At 32.9% G+C, this 22,507-nt stretch overlaps 1 protein-coding gene across 17 annotated transcripts in view; it reads right to left on the bottom strand.

Moving 5' to 3' along the window:
• Positions 1-244: 244 nt before the first annotated feature.
• Patronin (calmodulin-regulated spectrin-associated protein patronin) overlaps positions 245-22,507 on the bottom strand; it is a 141,537-nt gene continuing 119,274 nt past the window's right edge. For 9 of the 17 annotated variants that reach the window (XM_067111079.1, XM_067111081.1, XM_067111085.1 and 6 more), the window contains 4 exons: positions 20,496-20,603; positions 6,838-7,065; positions 2,892-3,174; positions 245-2,705 (listed from right to left, as the gene is read on the bottom strand). In XM_067111079.1, coding sequence (XP_066967180.1) covers positions 2,561-2,705; positions 2,892-3,174; positions 6,838-7,065; positions 20,496-20,603 — 764 coding nt within the window. In that variant the 3' untranslated portion in view covers positions 245-2,560. Of the gene's footprint in view, positions 2,706-2,891; positions 3,175-6,837; positions 7,066-19,164; positions 19,180-20,061; positions 20,248-20,495; positions 20,604-22,507 lie in introns of all 17 variants that reach the window. The other 8 variants (XM_067111082.1, XM_067111087.1, XM_067111091.1 and 5 more) reach the window with 3 other exon arrangements.

Here is a 22,507-nt window from a genome sequence, read left to right as displayed (position 1 = left end):
TTATCAAAATTATAACCATGTCCAGGGTATATCATCACCTACTTACCAGTCAAGGTGGTTAAAAATAACATGTTGTATGTGGGCTATCTTAGAGGGCTCAAGTTTGTTAAGACAGCTTAAATCTATGGGACAAGACAAGACAAACTCATGCTCCCTGTTGCCTAAACCAAGGGGTCAAAATGATAAACACACACACTTCAGTATGTAACTTTGATTTCAAATAATTAGGATAAAATAAATCCAATTTATGAAAAAGACTGAATTTATTATCATTAATAACAAGCAGACATGGGAATTTTCTATAAGCCCACCCCAATTTGAGATGTTGAGAATAAATATAAAACAATTATGTACATATGGTCACAAGATACCAATGCAAGTGGAGTCGGCGAGGGATGTTTTACCTGCTTCAACATTCAGAAAGATCTACTTGATACATCACAATGTCAGACAGCTTTGACTATTTTACAGTGCTTTTAATATATTTAATGTTCAGCACAGGTATTTAAAAAAATTTAAAAACTAACTATAGTGACATAGCTAAAATCAAGTTGAAAACTCAAGTCCATTATCAAGAGCTAATCCCAATTGTAAAAGTAATTTACAGTTGTTTAACAGCAATACATATTAAATTACATGTATATCTGACTTGGTTACTTTGTAAGACAGGTCTCTCTGAAGGTAGAGCAGGAGGAATCCCTGAATATTTATATACAGGAGAGATATCATACAATAATAAGACCTTCATAACACACTTCATAGAACTTAAGTTTCTGAATGTCAGTTTGCATAATATATCTGTAATTATTTACTACAGGAGTGGTAGCTCCATATAATAAATAAATACATTAACATTCAAAAAATACTTTACACTGCATGTGTCTTCTTAAAACCTATACTATTTTACCATCCCCATTACACTGGGGTGGCCTATACATGTCTGTTTCAATATTATCACATTATTTGAGAAGTACAAAGGTGTCATGAAAGCATTGTAAAGATGCCTCCTGCATTAAGAATTCATTTAGTGTTAATTTATATATACCATATACAACATTAGTTAACAAATAACTGAATGTATGAGCACCCTCTCCAGTAGAGTAATAGTAGCCACTGAGTTTACTACATGTTATCTAAACAATGATTTAACTGGAGACAAATAAGATGGATTTACAATGAAACGAAGTATTAACATATGAGATGATACAAATGAAGAAAAAATGTCATGTAAAGCAATACACATATTTAAGATTATGGAACAAGTGACACACAAACATTCCTTAATACAGTATAAAAGCTATGGAAACTTCATTACGTTTTTGTTCACATGAGTCTCTGTGAGTATTTAGAAAAAAATGGGAATGCTTTCATAGTACTTCTTAAGTTTCCCTATTCTTCTAATATATACAGAATATATTTCATCACTATTTTCATATACAGTTTAAGTGGAATTACTTGCATCGTCAGGATTACTTGAGTGGCAAAGTTACACCATGATTTCTGGCCACAACTCACTTCCAGAATATCTAATATTCTCAGCTTCCATGATGATACATAGAGGATTCTGATGCAAATCTTACCTAACGATCACAAGAATCACAGATTTAGTACAAGAAGCGAATGTTAATGGAATTCATTAGTTAACACTGCAAAAAATGTGCCCAGCTTACTTCATTGTTATATTTGTTGCAAATCCCCTTGTTTAAATATAGTTGAATATCATCACATTTACCTTATGTGTCTGGCAATATGGCACCTCTTTTGAGGCATTGGCATAATTCAACCACAAGAAAGAAGAGATCCTAACATCTACTAACCTAGGAATTCTAGGAATATTTTTGATAACTATATTTGGCTTGAAATAGGGCACTTTCCAAATGTGAGAAGCTTTTTTGTAAAGGCTGCTAATGGCAGGATACCTGAAATCAACACGACTCGATCATCTTTGAAAGCTCTAACTTCCACACCAGGCAACACCAATAATTTCCCCGATCATCATTCATAACCTCACTGTTTTTCAAACTTTATGCACTATTACATTCAAACAAATGAAAAAAGGCTGATATACCTCTGTTCACACTGGTATAGTAATACAATCAATGATCCATAAATAGATAATCATCCTACCTTACAAGTTTAAGCACTGTGAGCAACCTGAATACTTTCTTATACTGACCAACAAAACCACAACCAAAACCCTTTAATGCTTTAAGGCTTTTATTATAATAATTATCTAGTTTTTACTGAGGAGGGGTCTTGACTGTGTGAGCAAATGGCTGAGGAAAACAAGGCTTGCTGATCTGATCACACAACCGTAAAAAAAAACATGTACACTCATCAATGGAAACTAATGAGATACATATGCTCAAAAAACCTTACATCCACAAATTAGAACCCATCACTATGTTACTCTAAACCACATTTACATATTGCATTTCCCACTTGTATAAAAACAACTATTAGTTTATTAAAAGTTCCAAAAGAGCAGTACAGCCACATAAGTAATTTTCACAGCACAGTAGTACCAAAATATAGGTTTATTTTAAAGACAGCCAATTGTTTATATTACAAGTGTCATATCCTTTTTCGAAGGGAGGTTCACCCGCTTGCCCTGCCACAGGGAATTATGGATGGTAAATGCATCAATCGTTACTGTCAAATGTTTTGTGTGAATTTGAGAGAAACACTTCCCACCAGAGTTGTATCTGAAATAAGAAAAAAATAAATTAAAAGCCTCTAAATACAAATCTGTTTCCGATACTATTCCCAGGACCTACCCATAAAACTCTTCCAACCAACATATTCAAAGGCTACCTTGATGCCCCAACATAAATGACGTGAATAACTACTACCATATTACTGACAAAGAACCATCTTAAATAAAAACTTACTTGAAAAATTTGTCAAACATGCGGTCATTAACTTGCTTAGGACCAGTACCGTACAGTTTATACACCTCTTCTGTGTCAGGATTGAAAGAATATATGGCTCGGAATTGGCAACCAGCATCTCTGAACAACACCAGGAAATGTTTCGACTCTGAACGAGCAATTTCTTCAAGAACTCGTTGTTTTGCAGTTTGATTGACAACACCAGGGAAGACACAATACTCAACGGCATTCAGTATGATAGTTCTATTCGACTTAGCAGTTGGTTGTTTGAATAGCTTTGGACCTGAAAAGAAAAACATTGAAAATCACTTTTCATATAATATAATTAGTTTACCTCATGGACAGACTCAGATACTCTAATCTGTTTACTGTACATGTAAGTGGCACCTTAACTTTGCAGATTTCACTTTGTACTTAACGGACTCGCTCGAGTCTGGTGAATACTGTATTATTATTATTATTATTATTATCATTATTATCCAGAAGACCCTATTCATATGGAACAAGCCCACAGGGGCCACTGACTTGAAATTCAAGCTTCCATTAGAGGAGGTAAAGGGAAATACATAAAGAAATCTCACTTATTAAAAAAATTAAATTAATAAATAAAAATGTAAGTAAATTATTAAAATGCGAGAAATGTATTAGGGTAGTAATGCATTGCATCTTTTCTTGAACTTTGGAAGTTCCAATTACACAACAGTCCAACGATGTGAGGAATAAAGGACCTCTGAAACTGAGAAGTTCTACAGCGAAGCACAATTACTGCTTATTGGTACTGCTGCTGTTCAGCAAATCTGGTTGCTTTTAGCAGGAAAAGAGGATCAGGGATCAATTGTGAATGTGAAAAATTTCTGTTAACATATAACTTATGAAAAATTGACAAGCTTGAGACCATCCATTGATGGTCCAATTCATAACTGCTAATATCATGAAATAGAAACCTACCATCATGAACCACTCTCTAAAAGAGATAAATCTCTGGCAGAAGCAGACACAAATTGGAGAACAGTGTTCTAGTACAGGAAGGACAAATGACCAAAAACAGATTTCAATGATCTGATCACTGTTATAAACATAACATATGAGGCCTTATATACAATACTAGGGGATCAGGGGGAAAATCTGTAAGAGTGCTAACCAACAGTGTTTTCATTTTACTGGTCAGTCTCATACCCCACCGACTACACCATACATGATCTGGTCCATATCCTGATTGAGGCTGAGGGAAGTTTCATTTCTCGCAAGTGGAGATTTTACTTCACCAACAAGTGTTGCATCATTGGTATACTGAACAATCTTGTATTCCAGGCCACTTGTATACACTAAAGATAACAGTGGACCAAGAACACTAACCTGTGGAACTTCAGACACAGTAGGTCTTGGTATGCTAAAGATCCCATCAACAGTAAGTCATTGCGGTCTACCCGTAAGGAAATCTTCAAGTAATCCTAGAACATACCCACCCACTCCAAGATTCTGAAGATTATAAAGTACCTTGGGATTTACTTTATTAAATTGAAAGCAGCGCTAAAATCTATTTGAATTACTCTGCACTAAAATGCACTCAAAACCCTTATCAAGCTTCTCTTGCAAATTGCATGTTAAATCTGAAAGAGCATCGCAAGGACCTCACTGCTTTCTATATGTATATTAACTGTCAGCAAACAATTCTTTAGATTGGACATACTTATACAAGAGGCTTAAGAATAAGTTTTTCTTCAACTTTGGAGAACACAAGGAGAATAGAAATCAGTCTATAGTACTGCAGTCTGCAGATATGCCATTCTTTGGAACAGGGACTGTATTGCTAAGCTTGTACTCATCCGCAAAGATACTACATTGACTTAAAAATCTACAGAATCAACTAATCTTGGGAGAAACAGAATAGGAACTTTTCTTAAAAAAAAAAAAAAAAAAATCATCAGGATCTTCTCCATCCCAGCTATCAAGATTATCATGAATTTTCTTAAAATCCTTAGAGCAAAATGCAAATTTTGTAAGAACAGGTTCAGGATGGCAAGCATCAGCGAGAGGGACATCCTCAGCTGATTGCTTAGCATCAAAACCAGAGAAATCTGCAAGTATCCATGGTTTATTGGACAGTAGACAGAGGCTTTCTTGTTTGTGCCTGTGAAGATGGAGGGTGAATGAATGAACAAACAAGTGCGCGCACACACAACCAATGCATTCCTCTTTGTGCATCATGTTAGGAAACACTACACAATTACTGTGGACACACATCTCTCTCCCTCACTCTCCTACATTATTTTGATTGGCATTACTTAATGCAGTAAAGTAATGTACTGTACTTAATAAAATACATTAATGTATCATTACATGTTCTTCTGTGTATACACAAGTGTGCAAGGGCATACACACAGGTATGCATCATGTCAGGACAATCTCTCTCTCTGTATTTTGTTATGAAGAGTTGGGGTAACTAAGTCACAGGTAAGTAGGTACAGGAATGTACGCACATTGTTAGAAGCAATTCCTTTTGCACATAAATCTCTGAATCTGAATAAAAAGTGATTCAATTACACTGAATGATAAATACAAAATACCAGTAGGATATGCTAAGAGATGCTTTATATGGAAATGCATCAGACTTTAAGAGAGTTTTCCCCACTGTACCCTATTGCGTAGGTCTTTGTAACTTAGCAGAAGAGGCTTACCCCTAGCGTCATGTTAAGCTGAGGTGAAACTGCAATACATATGTGTGTATATATATATATATATATATATGTATATATATATATATATATATATATATATATATATATATATATATATATATATATATATATATATATATATATATATATAATATACTGTGTATATATATATATATATATATATATATATATATATATATATATATATATATATGCATCCATACATATATATTTATAAAGTAAACCCCTGTATTCACATTCTCACGATTCACACTCACCGATTATTCATGAAAAATTTGGCAATTCGTGAACAATAAACAAAATGCTGATATAACCCCTTTATGCCAAACTTTTTCCTACACATTACTGCTACATGCACCATACAGGGTATTCTTAAATTTGAGAATTTCAACCAATTCTAGAGGTTAACCACATGTACTTTATGAATTAATATTAAAAGAAAGACTATCAGCTTTTCACAGAATTGTACAATATGAAATTCTAAAAAGATCCCCTGTAACTTGGGTGATATAAAACTTTACATTACAGCTGAATTCTTGGTGAAGCATCACTCTGGTATGAAAGTTTATTTACCAAAGAAAAACATTAGAGCCTAGAACTACCATATAACCTGGTATACTAGTCAATCCCTAAATTCTGGGGTGTAATTCGCTGGATATGACGACCCCAAAAAATAAGGTTGCACCATTTTCCACACACAAGCATAACAAATGAGATTTTTGCAATATGACTTTTTAATAATCTAAGGTTAGCCCACATAGTCTGAATAACTGATATACCTTACCTGTTTGGTATTACTCAAAGGCTACCAAAATAAAAATGCATTGAACAAAAAGCCAAACTACTTCCATTACAACTACGTGTTCTGAAAGGCTGTGCAATTATTACTGAAACATCACATTTTATAATCTCAACAGCTAGCCGCTTCACGTTGGTGGCAAAATTGGCACACTGATTAGCTGGTGAGTGGTGGATTTGCAGGGCCAAAGTTTTATACCCCATACTGTTGTACCTTTTGACATAATCTCTACATTAAATATATTTACCAAAACTAAGTTTCACTTGGAAATAACTGTGGTGGTCTGCAAAAATTATGGCAGGTGGTGTACTACAAACATTAGGTAGACAGTTTCACTTGTTTACCCCTCACAGGAAAAGGTTTCTCAAATGTGACTTTACATGACAGGACATACGATACTTTATAGAGAAAACCAACACTTCAGATAAAATGTAATTATGGTACTTGCCAAAATAGTCCATGGTGGAACTTGCAGTGGAGGAGATATCACTGGCTGCATCATCAAAGCCACCAGGCCGTCTTTTTGAAAAAAGACCAGGAGGTAGGGATCCAGGACCAGAAGGAGAAGGTAGGTGTCTGGCCATACCTGGTGAGGGGGCACGTCGTGGAGGAGTAGCTCGACCTAGACCACTGTCCTCACTCATGTGGTATACCAAACTATCATGTTCACTCTGACCTGAAGATGTTAAAAAAATTAATAACTTTCTTGGATAAAACTTCCAACTAGAAAACTAAACCAAGTTAAGAAATAACATAACTGACCTATGCAACTAGACTGATTTGTACACAAATAAGATAACACATTACTAAAGTAAAAGAAAAAATTATTTGTTTTCCCATTCAACTTCCAGCCTGTCAGTTTAAGAACACACAACAAAAATCAACTCAATGGCTTCAAGTACTACTATAATTGTAAGGTGACAGCAAAATACAGCCAATCTGTAGAGCTAAAATCTATACATCAAAATTACTTTCCAAAATAATTCTTTTGATGTAAATAGGTAGCAGTATTTTGGGTATAATATGCATCTTTTACTTAAGAAACTCTTCTGTTGATTGGTATCATCACACATTTCAATACAAAACCCTTTTAGTTCCCACAAAGCTAAATAAAGTGTCAAATCAAGATATTCTACATTGCTCTTGACATTTTTTTAAAACTATGGCAATAATTAATTCCATGTAGAACCTACCAAATTAACAAACCATAATCCCACCTCCCAAAAAATTAAATCAAACAGAAACTTATGCTGTAAATAAAAAATCTTAGGCCACCTAATGCTGCAATTTATGTGCTGATCAACTGTCCACCTTATTCATTTGAAAATGAAGACCTAACAGTATTTAATAATTTATTTGTAATCATTTTAATTGAAAATTATACCAAAACACTACCAATGAAAATATAATAAATAAGAATAACTGAATCAGCTCCATTAACATAAGCATTAACATTGTACTGTACATCATTATCTAATAACATGAATCACAGTAAAAAAAACATATCAAGACTGCAATTTGCTTGTAAGTATCAATAGACCTATCTCATTTTCCTGATGTTCATACTCTTAACATTCATCACTGGACTTGTCTTTTTTTTTTTGGTGGCTTAAGATATGAGTTTACTTGAAAAAAATTTTGTCTTAATCAATACTGCTTATAAAAATGAGTCTTGTTTGTTATTTTTTCATCATCATCCATTGCCATACAATTATATCATTTGAAACTATATTCCTGAATGTGCTCAAACATCAAAACCAACTGACAATAATAAAACCAAATTTAAAAGATGCTTTGTCAATACAATAAAAAGTGACCAGTTACTGGAACTGAAAATCATCTTCAAACTTTACTATTAGTATTGCACAACATTTTTTTGCAAAGTCTCATCATACAAGTAAATAAAATTACATACTATGTTAATTAAGAATCAAGAAATTATAGTGACCTTACAAATCTCACATCCCACAACTCTGAAGGACATGCTAGAGAGCATTTAAGATCCCTTAGCAAGATGTCTCACTAACAAAGTAAATCTGTTTCCAAAACACTTCCTCCTGTATGAATATCGATGAAAATGGAATGCCACATCCAGGGAGGGGCCATACAAGAAATTCCTTATTACATCCAAAATAGGCTCTACTTTCTTACTACACGGACATGCAAACAGCAAAGGTTGACTCAAAGAAAAATGTTTTGTTATCAAGAAAAATTTAAGGAAAAGTCTCTATGAAAATGTATCAGTCCAAAACTTCATGCAGTCTGGTATGTAATCTTCAATTCCAAATCAAGAAAATGATCAAAAACCAAATCCAGTTTGGAGCATCATACAATAACAACTAACTGCAATATTTAACAATAAACCATTAGTAAATATTTTCTCATGTGAAGTACTCAACATTATGCAATCAAACTGGAACACTGACTTAGCCTTCCCAAGCTAAAATTGCAAAAATATAGTATATGATCAACCAAATCAGTAAATTCTCAAATTAATTTCCAGCCTGTTCAACTTATTACATAGCTTGAAACAAAATATTTGCACACCTCTTCAAAGCCACATTTCCATGCAAAACTGGCATTTTCCCAAATTAAAATTGCAAAAAATTTAGCATATGATCCACCAAATTAGTAAATTCTCAAAATAATTTCCAGCCTATTCCACTTATTACATAGCTTGAAAAAAATTATTTGCACACCCTCTTCAAAGTCCTATTTCCATGCAAAACTGGCATTTTCCACATATTAGTCAAGTGAAAATAAATATTTTTATAAAAAATCAGTATATGACATCAGTTTCACTGTTAAGCACAGCTTTCATAGGCCGTTAAAATTACTATGATAAAGTTTAAGCTTTCAAAAGTGGCAAGTTAAATAATTTCCCAGTAAGATACAAAAAATAAGTTTTAATGACAGCCAACAAATAAAAAATTTATGTAGACTTGAAAAAAGCAGTTAATAATGGCTGATATGTATATTTGTAAATGCTGTAAAATTAGTACAAAAGAAATAGCAGAAGAAATTCTCTACGGAATTAAAGCCATTCTTTATTCAGTTTTTTGCATTTTGTAAAATCTTTGTTTCACTTACCACTTATTCAAGATATAATATTAATGAACAAATATATATTTTCATCAAGCACTGTATAATATTAATGAATAAATATATATTTTCATCAAGCACTGTATCTCAAAAAAATAAACAACTTCAAAATCTGTACCATAAACAATATATTTCACTGCTTTATATTTCTACTGAAACGTCTTTTGGTTTTTATCAGCAGCATTTTCAGTCAAAAGTTTTTAGAGTAGGATTTAAACTAATTGAAAAATTTACTTTGTCTACAAAGATCTAATTTGGCCCAAGTTTGCAAATTCTATCTTGACTATGAAATTATTTCCAAAAATATTTACAGTAGTTTAACTAAATATTTACAATAATTTAACCATGTTGAAATTCAATCCCGAGTTCCTTAAGCCAGTAAAGTTCCTGAAACTGATAATTGCAGTAATTAGTTTGGGAGACTGCAATCTTAAGATAGGAAAATTATTTTAATATAAACTTTTACACTTGATCAGAAATTGTTCATGGTCTTTAGAGAGATACATTCATGACATTCAGTTTCTAAATATTTTCAAGTCTTTTGCTGTTCACTTTACCTTTATACAGTGAGCTGCTTACTAATGTACAATTCACAAATATATCACTATTCTAATTCATGTATTATAACAAACAATGGAAAAAAGCTAAAAATCTAGAAATCAATTTCTGTATCATATCAGACTTTGTATGATTTGATTGCTACATATAGAAAAAAGGGGTTATGGTCATCCACTACCTGAAAATTTCTGATCTTCATGTAGTGTATTTATTATTTGAAACCTAATTATACAACCTTGCACAAAAAAAAAAATAATTCTGGACCTTTGGCACCTACCTGGGTACTAGAATACAAGTTGGCTAATTCGTTCACTAACCTACAGCTTTTCATGAGTTGATAAAAAGTTCAGTAGCAGAGCAAACAGTTTTGCTGATTCACATTTCTCTCCACTGTACTAAATTTCATGTGCAACTCTCCATAACTTTAAACCCTAATACCAACCACATACAGTACTTGTTTTTATCTGTTTCACATATGCAAACTTCCATATTCTGTAACCAATAAATTATTTAATCTTTTATATACTGTTTGTTGTACAAGTACTGTTTTTGGTATATTAGACCATGCTATATTTAATGAACTAAAGTCATATAAAAAGAAACTTATTTAGAAATATTCATATATTCACCAGCAGAATACTGTTAGGCTTAAAAGTGGCAACATCAGGTATGGAGAATTCTTTTCTCATACCAGTCATTGTCCATCTTTATAAACAGATTTCACTCTTCTCACCAATCCTCAAAATAAATACTGTATGCAGTACTTAAATGTATAAAAAAAATTGTCTGAAAACTAGCTGCACATACTTTATATCATATCATGGTATATTATATTCAAAATATCTGGATAAAAAATATATAATATAAAACTAATAATTTCAATGTTCATAAGTTTGTAATATTTACTAGTTTCAATAAATAACATGGTAAAAATGCAATTACAGTAGCTAGTGTTGGTGATAAAATGTTAAATTCTTTGCTGTTTATGTTTATCATTAATATTAGATTTCATCTTACTTTCAAGTGAAAATATATGCTAAGTTCCAGCCTATCAGTCCTGTGCACTGTGTGCACATGCACACTGCATGTGTTTGTATATATATATATATATATATATATATATATATATATATATATATATATATATATATATATATATATATATATATATATATATATATATATATATATATATATATATATATATATATATATATATATATATATATATATACACACACACATACACAAACACACACAGTCCCCGGTTATTGGTGGGGTTCTGTACCCGACAGGTGATGATAACTGAAAATCAATGATAATAGCGCCGATCCATGGTTATCGGTGCTGATATCCGGTTATTGGCGCCGATAACCGGCGATCAGTGCCGAAAATCCAGTTATCGTCGTCGCTAGACAAGCGCCATAAAAGTGGAACGCCAGTAACCGAGACCGCCGATAACCGGGGACTGCCTGTGTGTGTGTGCATGTAAAATATATATATATATATATATATATATATATATATATATATATATATATACAGGCAGTCCCCAGTTATCAGTGGGCTCGGTTATTGGCGATCCGGTTTTTCGGCGCTTGTCTAGCGATGAAAATCGGCAATTTTGGGGCCGGCATGCGCTGATTTCCATTTATCGGCGCCAATATTCGTGTATTTGCGCTGATACATACCTAATACAGGCGCTGATAACTGAAAATCGGCGGTTTTTGGTTATTGGCGATTTTTGCTTATTGTCATGCTGTCAGAACGGAACCCCTGCCGATAACTGGGGACTCTCTCTCTCTCTCTCTCTCTCTCTCTCTCTCTCTCTCTCTCTCTCTCTATATATATATATATATATATATATATATATATATATATATATATATATATATATATATATATATATATATATATATATATATATATATATAGAGAGAGAGAGAGAGAGAGAGAGAGAGAGAGAGATAGAGATAGAGAGAGCAATCCCAGGCAATCCCCGGTTACCGGCGTGCTCGGTTATCAGTGAGTCGGTTTTACGGCACTTGTCTAACGACGAAATTCTGCTATTTTTGGCACCGAAAAGCACCGGTTTCCACTTATAAGCGCTGATAATTGGGTATTGGTGTCGATACATGCCTAACAGAGATGCCAATAACCGATTTTCGGCACAGATAAGAGCCAAAAATAGCGCTGATTTTCAGTTATCGTCATGCCGTCAGAACGGAACCCCTGCCAATAACTGTGGACTGCCTGTGTGTGCCAATAACTATACAGGCAGTCCCCGGTTTACGACGGTTCCCACGACGGCGTTCGAGGTTGCTTTTCAAATATATTCATCCTGGCTTACGGACGCATGTTCGGGGTGATCCGACGGAAGAAATATGGCCCCAAAATGGTAGAATAATCATAATTTGAAGGTTTTTTTGATGTGTTTACATCGTTTTCAATGCACCCAGAGCATTAAAAGTAAGGTTTTCTTATGATTTTTGACGATTTTATGTAAACGAGGGGGATATATATATATATATATATATATATATATATATATATATATATATATATATATATATATATATATATATATATATGTATGTGTATATATATATATATATATATATATAAACACCATCCAACTTATGAATGAGTTATGTTCCAGAAGGCCATTTGTACCTTGAATTTTTCGTATGTTGGTTTTTAAAATGTAGTGCATAATTTTTGTTGATGTTTACACTTACATTCCTAAGTTAACTCGGGAGTCATAGATTATACTATTTTTAAATCATTTTAAAATCATGTAGTATTACAAGGACTTACTTTGGTTGCTAGAAGGGTACGGAAAAAATTAAATTTAGATTCGAGCAACATTCAAAATTTATTTTTTCTATGCTTTGAAATTTATGAAAATGGAGAGAATTTTGCAGGAGCAGCATCTGACATTGGAAGCTCATAAAGTAAACAATGCACACCGCCATCTATTGGCAAAAATACATACCAAATATAGCAAATGGGAAATATAGAAAATGGGAGTTCATCACAGAGCGAGTTAAACTAATAAGCAGGAATATTTTGTACGTATGAACAAGTATCTTGTGATTGTAAGAATGGTAGTTAATCACAAGAATACTCAGGACAGTTAGGGAAAAAGTTAAAGGAACAGGTTCTACCTCTTCCTCACTTTCTTTTGTTATTGCAAAAATTCTTTCTAGCAGAATGGGCACGCAGAGCAAATTTTTAACTTGAGACCCTGTCTGTTCATATCTATGAATGTTATTAATATGATGAATTCTCTCCAGGTTCATAAATCTCAAAGCACAGAAATAATTTTGAATGTTGCTCAAATCTAAACTTTATTTTCTATGACTCCAGTTAAATCAGGAATGTAAAATATACAAAAATTATACACTACATATTAAAAACCAACTTACGAACAATTCAAGATACGAATGGCCACCCAGAACATAACTTGATTGTTAAGTTGGGTGGTGTCTGTATATATATTTATATTATATACATATATACACACACACACACATATATATATATATATATATATATATATATATATATATATATATATATATATATATATATATGTATGTATATGTATATATATAAAATTAATAAAAACATGAGAACATGTTTCACAGAAATAAATTTTGACTCACATCAGGAGCAAACCCTGGTCTTTCAAGTGAGTCCTGGGAATTAGCAATTCCTCCACAGAAGTCATATACGAAGTTAAAATCCAGGTTTTTCTCAGGCAGACACCTAGTGCCCAACACATCAGTGAATTTTATGCAACATCCCAATCCAGCAGTGAACAAACTGCTAACGTTTCATTTGATTCAACCCCCTTCACTGTGGGATATGACGTAAATAAACACATGAGAACATAGTTCGCAGAAATAAATTTCTGACTTATATCAGGAGTGAACCCCAGTCCTTTCAAGTGAGTGTCCAGGCATTAGCAATCCCTCCACACAAGTCGTATAAGAAGTTGGAACTGTGTACCTGAGGTTTTTCCCAGGCAGATGCCTAGCACACAACATACCAGTGAATTTTACCCAATTTCCAGGCCCAGCAGCAAAAAAACTGCTAACATTTCATTTGATTTACCCAATTCACCATGAGATACAATGGAATAAACACATGAGAATATGTTTCACAGAAATAAATTTCTGACACATCAAGAGCGAACCCAGGTATTTCTTTGGAACACGTTCTCATGTGTTTATTTACATCATACCTCACGGTGTAGGGAGTAAGTCGAATGAAATTTTAGCAATTCGCTCGTTGCTGGGTCAGGAAGCTAGGTAAAATCCGCTGGTGTGTTGGGCACTAAGCGTCCGCACAGGAAACCTCAGGAACATAGCACAGTGGCCCACCCGGTTTTACTCGTTTCACATTTCCGTGGTTCACTTTGTCACGGATTTTTGTGGAACACATCATTTACTTGTCCATGGGGGAAATTTCACAAATTTGCAGATTTTTCTTTGGGCCATATCTCTAAAATGATCACTAATTCACTTTTTTTTTTGTAGAGCAACACTATTTATTCACTAATTACTGTATATTTTCATTAAAAAATATGTATACTGAGAGAGAGAAATAGTGGTTTTTACATTGAAGTCTAAGCACAGTATAAATGGATTCTGTAAGTGAAATAACATTTTATTAATATTTTGCTGTTTTTTTTATTAAAGGATATTATACTGTTTGAGAGAGAGAAACTGTGGTTTTTACATTGAAGTCTAAGGACAGTATTAATGGATTCTGTAAGTGAAATAATGTTTCATTGATATTTTGCTGTTTTTTTCCATTAAAGTAACATCTATACTGTTTGAGAGAGAGAGAGAGAGAGAACTGAAGTGTTTATACGTACATCGAAGCAAAGTAACTTGCTGGGGACGAGAACTAAAGGCACTCAAACTATGGCTGGGATGAGAATGTTCAGGGTTGCCTATGTATGAAATTCGTATTTTAAATATTTTTATGGTGATTAGAGATGACAGATCAACAGTGATAAAATATTCTCTTGTATACTGTTATAATAAGTGTGATAATCAAAGTCAACTAAACTTGTAATGAAATACAGTACAATAAATCAGATAAGGCAAAAAGTATGGCAATGCTACCTACATCGATTTGTTGTGAATTGCTGGATTTGTTTATTTTCATGTTTTTTTATGCTTATGGTACAGTCATTGATATTTTCATTAAAGAATATGTACAGTTCATACTGATATAAGAGAGAGAGAGAATGATGGCACAAGATTTTTTTAATAAATTTATGGGAGATGGCGGGCACTAACCACAGAATGACGTAAACCAAGAACTTACAGTAGTAAATAATTTTTTTCATCATAAATGTATTTGTACGTAATCACGAAAATACTAACAAGATGTAACAAACCTAGCATTCTGTTTGGAGGTACATGTCCCATCTTTCTAAACTACCCACATATTTTAGATGCTCTATACAGTACTAGTACTATCCTAAAATATGTACCTGTACAGTAAATATTTCAAAATCATCTTACAACACAAGAAAATATCAATATATGTAAAACGTACGCACAGTGCATTACAGTATGCACAGAACGATGCCTCTATGGTTAATGCATTCCCTTAGCTATTACTTCCAATTCCCAATCATCTACCCTGTCTCCCCATTCCATATTTTCTAAGCATATTAGTTAGTATACAAGGTGTCACTTCACTCAACAGCTAAAATCAACCTGCAGTGATTCCCTCTATCTCCTAAGTTTCTTTTGTACTGATTCCACTTTACAAACTGCAAGTTCATTAATAGGCACTTGAGGTCTTTGTTATCTTCTGTTATACAGCAATCAAATTATCTCCTCATATTTTTTTAATTGTGACCTCAAAAATATTCCTCTGTAATGTCTTTCTACTACATCTGATATCACTGACCTATCCCTTCTTCTGACAAAGATCTTCCTCTTTCTTTTTACCCTTTTTACCCATTAACAGTTCATTAACAATACTGTGGGCTAACCTAATACCAAAGCCACCCCCTGAATATACAGATCTGTCAACAACATCAGTCTGTTTATCCCAGTACTCTCTAATGTCTCTTCTTGGTGTGTGTGTGTGTGTGTGTGTGTGTGTGTGTGTGTGTGTGTGTGTGTGTGTGTGTGTGTGTGTGTATATATATATATATATATATATATATATATATATATATATATATATATATATATATATATATATATATATATATATATATATATATATATATATATATACACACACACAGACATACATATATAATATACAGTATATATATATATTTAACTCTACTCTGTGTTTTTCATCTCCTCCCTGAAATTTGTCAACACACTTTTTTCTTTCTTCTATTTTCTACAGTACTGCAGGTCTCTTCACATATCCATTGTTTCCAGGGAGTCACACCATATCCCTGCATTTTTCTTGATGCCAAACCAGTTCTCACCAATTGACTACTCTTCCTCACATTAAGGTTTCCAGCACTGCAAATCTATCTTGACCAAACCCAGTAAATCTGTCAACTTTGTTGTTGGATGCTTTTAATTTCAATTTTAGTGCAGCAATGGCAAGCATGTGATCATGCTCCCTCTATTCCTCTGTAGCTCCTAACATTCCTCAGTGGTCTTTTTCATTCCCAATTTCTAGCTGTGAGATTTATTTGTTTTTATGTCTTTATGGATGTCCTTTTGATTAAGAAATGAAAGAAAAGTGTACCTCCATTACCAAACCATTTATAGTACAAAAACTAAGAAACTGCCCCAATTTTTTAATTGTAATCTCTCCCAGGTCTTTCTAACCAATCACATCCTCCGTATCTTCACTATTTTTACCAACTTTCTCATGATCACCAACAACAATTCTCTATTTTGTTCTGGTATTTCATATGGAAAATTCCTCTGAAAGTTCATTTGATAATGCATAGCACACTATAAAGTACTCATATTGCACTGCCTTGATTCAACCCTTGCCAGCAATCTGGTCAGTCAGTGACCTTTTCTGTATTTAGAATAAAGATCATACCTGCTCCTTTTTTAGCAATTCCAAACACTCTATCAGCTTCCAATCTCTTCTTCCATTACTTTGACTATAATTCACAACAGCTCAGGTGTCCAGTCTATTACCCCTTTTATTCATTTTTTACCTGTTGTATCTTCCTAATTTGATTAAGTTTCCTTATTGAATTTCCCATTCCCAATCTATCTGTAATATTTAAAAACTGGGAAATTCTTTGCATCACCATATGCCAATACTGGGGGCCATTTCTAAACTGTGCCAATGAGAACTTTATAAGTTTGATGTTCTCCATTTTTAAAGATACTTGAAAGTGTACCATAGCAGCCTTGATAAGACCGGCAGCAGCATTGTATCACAAAAAATAAATACATATATCTTTAGGCTTACAAGTGTAGGGCTAGAGCTGAACTTCACTAGACAAGTTTTAGCAGAGCTCCAGCCCCCTGATCTCAACAGCATATGGTTGTTAGTGCACTTGCCTTACTTTCTTCATCTATCACCTTAAGGAAGCATATCCAAGTGGAGAGCCTTTATTCGGATAAAAAGGAGCATAAGAAAGTTTCTACTTAGTTTTCTATTCTCGTGTCCTATTCTATTTGGTTTAACAGAGAAATCTAACCCCTTGCCTCTTTATCAAGCTTCTATATTTCAAGATTTAAATTTGCCTTTTAGAGACCAAAGTTCCATAGTTGCTTCTCAAAGAAATAAAAAAAAAGGGTTAAATTTCTGACAAATTTATTACTGTTCAATTACTATAGCTTTGTACTGGATACTGGTTTTCATCATCCATATGAAATAATCCTTTATATATGGGTGCTTGCATTCATTTACTGACAAGACCAACCTAACAGTTACCTGGTCTGATAAAAGACAGCCTTCTATACAATTATGAACATACACATCTATTATGAATTTATGTACTTAAAGACAGGTATGAACATTCTGGGACAGGACAGGAAGTACTGTACTTTCTCTAATTACATCTATTTGAGCATGACCCTTTGAACTATCCCATTAACTGATATTAGTAAATGAAAAAAAAAAAAAAAATCAAAATCTTGACAGCTGATGCTGGAAAAGACTAACAGACATGAATAAACATTATTTTCAGAAGACTTCCACATTGATTATTATTTGTTGATGTAACTGCTAGTTCAAAGTTGAGCACCCCTTATAATTTCTTAACTGCTGGATAAATCCAAATTTTTCCTCTGTAAAATGCTAAAGGATGACCAAATCTTTAAAAAAAATTCCAACATAAAAGAATTCCTACTATCCATAATACCTTAATATACCTATTCTGTCCCAGTGAAGAGGTAATAAGAGAAGTGCACAAGATATTAGCAATTAATCACAGTGTATTGCTCAAATCACACCTAACCTGCTCAAATGATACTTAACCTAAAAAAGTTTAATGAAATTTTTTTCATTTTCTTATTCTTAATTGACCAAATGTTACCTATTCGTAAGCCACATCTTGTTAAATTTGATAACATGATGTAATAGTCCTTCCATTTATATAAATTCAAACTAGAATGTAAGTAATGTGAGAGCACACTGCACTTGAAACAACAGTACTTACTGTCAGATTCATTAAGTACATATGCAATGAAACACAAATATCCATATTTCCCAAAGGTAGATGGCTGTATACATCTAACAGAATAATTCTACACTTCTACACTCCATGAAGTGACATGGAATAATTACTAGTGAACACTAATTTAATGATATAGCAAAATGCAAAGTGATTTATAATCATTTTGTAATTAACTACATAATGTACTCATTAAGTTGACTAATATCTTCACTTTTTTCACACTAATTACTGTAATACTAATTACTCCAGCTTGATGCAAACTTTCATTAGCTATCTAAAATGACTAATACTTGGAAAGTCTACTACATCTATTATCATTTGGCATTAGTCAACAGGTAAGACCATTAAGCAAGTACAAGTTCTATGTCGTACATTGCTATAGTACAGTGCTGCACTTGTTATCTGTAACAAGCATAACAAAAGCAGAAAACAATTCTTTCTACCAATTCAAAACTTAATGAAACATACTTCTTGTACGTAGTCCTGTTAGCCAAAAAATACAAATACATCTGTAGTAAAATTCTTGATATCACCAAGTCTGGCTTAAATATTAAAATATTAATAGTTATAAACATAGAATGCAGAATACCTTAACATATGTTAGTTTAAGAAGACCATTATATATTATATTATATATATATATATATATATATATATATATATATATATATATATATATATATATATATATATATATATATATATATATATATATATATATATATTATATACTCACACTTTTTGTAGAACATTCAAATTCCTACAGTTTAAGGTATTTCATTTCTAAGTTACATGCAAAATATCTTGTTAATGAAAACATACACACATATATACTGTATATAGTATATATTAAATACACTGTAAAACATATATCCAATTCATAGTACCAAACTGTTCAATTCTCTAGCAGCAAGCTGATGCATACCTAAGCAGCATAACTTGTAAACTAGCTTTATACAAAAGAGAAAGGGGAAGCACTTTTAAGTTAAATTCATTGCTAGAGCTTACACAACTTATAATCATAAAACATAAAATGAAAGTTGGCACTTCTCTAGCTTAAATTTCCCGTACTAACATTACATTTATTGAACTTATTCTACATTCCCATTTGTTCTTATTGCAACTAATTGTAAGAGCTTTGACTGCACCTACCCCTAAAACTATTCATTACTCAATATATATGGTTTCAAAGAACTTTATAGCATTTTACTCAGTTAGTATCTAAAATATGTGTATTATGAGACTGCATTTATTCAAGCCATCACCAATGATTTAGCAACTGCTTAAACTGGATCTACTCTGTATTTTAGTTAGCCACCACCACCAATAACTAGATTTGCATTGGATTTTCAGGGTGGGGCTTACCACTCAAATTGCCTGTGGAACGGTATTTTTTGTATCCATATCCAGTGCCGGAGCCACCATAGCTGCTTGAGGTTGAGCCTCGTCTCAACCTAGAGCCTACACCATCCAAGGCCAAGCTTGGCCGTCGCGCCTCATGCACACGATAATCATCACCATAATTGAGGCCATCACCCTGGGACCCATACACTGAAGTGTGTGGGGCAGTACCAGTAGTAGCAAACTTATTTCACAATCAAGTAAAAATCCTTAAGCTTTCTATATTAAAAATATAAATGATACAATAAATCATGGCTAGAAGAAGCAACATTTAATCCATTACATTCTCAAGATTTAATTCTAATTATTGCTTCTTCTAATCAGAGAATGAATAAGATTATCAAAATTATCATTACCAAATCATGCAATGCACAAAGAAAGTTGAAAAAAAGACATACGTGAGCTTTTCCTTGGCTCCCCTCTGGCGATTGAGGAATAACCAATAACAGAAGTGGGACGTCTGCCAGTGTGACCTCGCTCCAAGGTACGGGATGTGCTGGGATAGTCTAAAGGGTAAGGATAAAGGCGCATACACGCCATAGGGTATTCAAAACTGGTAATAAAGATAAAAGAAAAAGAAGTGCAATACAAAGATGCTATTTCAGGACGAATACACTTTCATAATATGAGAGAAAATACTTAGGATATAAAAAATTTCAATGTCTGTCATACCTTGTAGAAAACTGCTAGATATGGAAATTCTAAATCCTGTTATTAGCATCTTTATCTACAATAACAGAAAAGCCAAACGAAAAATAGTTTTAACTCTTCAATTAGCATAGAGCTATTTCTATACTGTATTTGTGCACTAATCATTTCTACAACTTTCTATGATATGGAAAAGATGTTATATCTGGAAATACAGAAATTAAAAACTTCAGCTCAAATGTAACAGAAATGCTAACCTACAAAATATACTTAATCTAACTAAAGGAAATTGTTCAAGTAATTATTTTATCTAAATATTTCCATCCATAAGATTACTACAATCAAAACAAACCAATTTATGAGTAAATTGGTTAACACCCAGCAATATTAACTACAACTTTTAACTGCTCTTTCACCTTGATATAACAAAGTTGTGCAGAAGTGAACAGCATTTCCAACTGCTAAATCAGTTTCAAAAGTAATACTACAGTACAGGAAGCCGACAGCTCAGAGATGCTTTTTCCAAGAGCAAATTCTCATTAAAATACCAAAAAATAGAAGCCAGTTAGCAAAGCATAATCAAATTCAATGAGCCTACATCAATTTTCAAGTTTCAGAAAGCAAAGCTCATTTCCTCTACATTAAGTAAAACAACCCCACCCCATAAAATCTTCCAAATAAAAGTTTTAACATGAAGAAAACCAAATTTTATTTATTTATTTTACAGTAGCAACAGGTGACACTGATTGTGACAAAAGTTCTGTTTGCACACACAAAGTTAAAGTTTTTTTCAGATTGTACTGTACAAGCTTACACTCCCCCATCTGAAACCGTCATGGTTACTTAGGTTTCAGTTTTGGATATTTTTGGATTTTGGAACTGAAGCTTGCACCATTAATACACCAGCAGATTTCATTTCAAACTAAATATTCTGTATGACTCAAAAATATACAGCATCAAAACAATCATAACTGCAATATATAATCATGTATCATCTGATCTATTGTCACACAACCATTACGATTTTGTATCAAAACACGATTTCATTACATATCTCATTTATTGTGTTATGTAGTTTTCTTTTAAGGACATTTCACCAGGCTAAGCTGCTTATGTCTGTCTAAATTTTGGCAGATTCCACAGATATTGCATTTTACAACCTAGTCAGCTTTTAACCAATTAAGAGGCCTAGAAGCAGAATTTCAGAAGCCTAAATGCAAATTGTTATACATTAAACAAAGTTTACCAGACTTGTGGCTTGTCTAATAATTCATGACAATTTTGTATAATTAACAACCACTAACTATTTCATGCAAAATTTGTTAAAAAATTGCAGATTTTCAATAGTTTCTCCATAAGCAAAAAATAAAATACACTTTTATTCATCATTTATGCAAAGTAGATCTTCAGAAAGTACACCACTAAATGTAAGCAGCAGGTCATAGCTGTAGGTGAAGAAACAAATAACATGCAGGCTGATAAATGTTCTGGCGCGGGCAAAGGCGAAATCCAAAATTAGTGAAATCACGTATCCCCGAATTAATTTCAGGTTTCATTTAGCAACTAATAATAGTGAAGAGAACAGTGGTGTTCACATCTCATGGCAATGATGATGTTGGTAAAACTCAATCAGCTCATGATTCCGAGATTGTCAACATTACCATGAAATGGCGTATGCTAATGTCCGTATTCCATATTATATGATATTAACACAGTACATAAAACAAGTTATCAAAATTATCATTATTCTAAATACAACTGT

This window comes from Macrobrachium rosenbergii, chromosome 11, assembly GCF_040412425.1.
Source record: "Macrobrachium rosenbergii isolate ZJJX-2024 chromosome 11, ASM4041242v1, whole genome shotgun sequence".
Classification (NCBI taxonomy): Eukaryota; Metazoa; Arthropoda; class Malacostraca; order Decapoda; family Palaemonidae; genus Macrobrachium; species Macrobrachium rosenbergii.
This window is presented reverse-complemented; position numbering and strand designations above follow the sequence as displayed.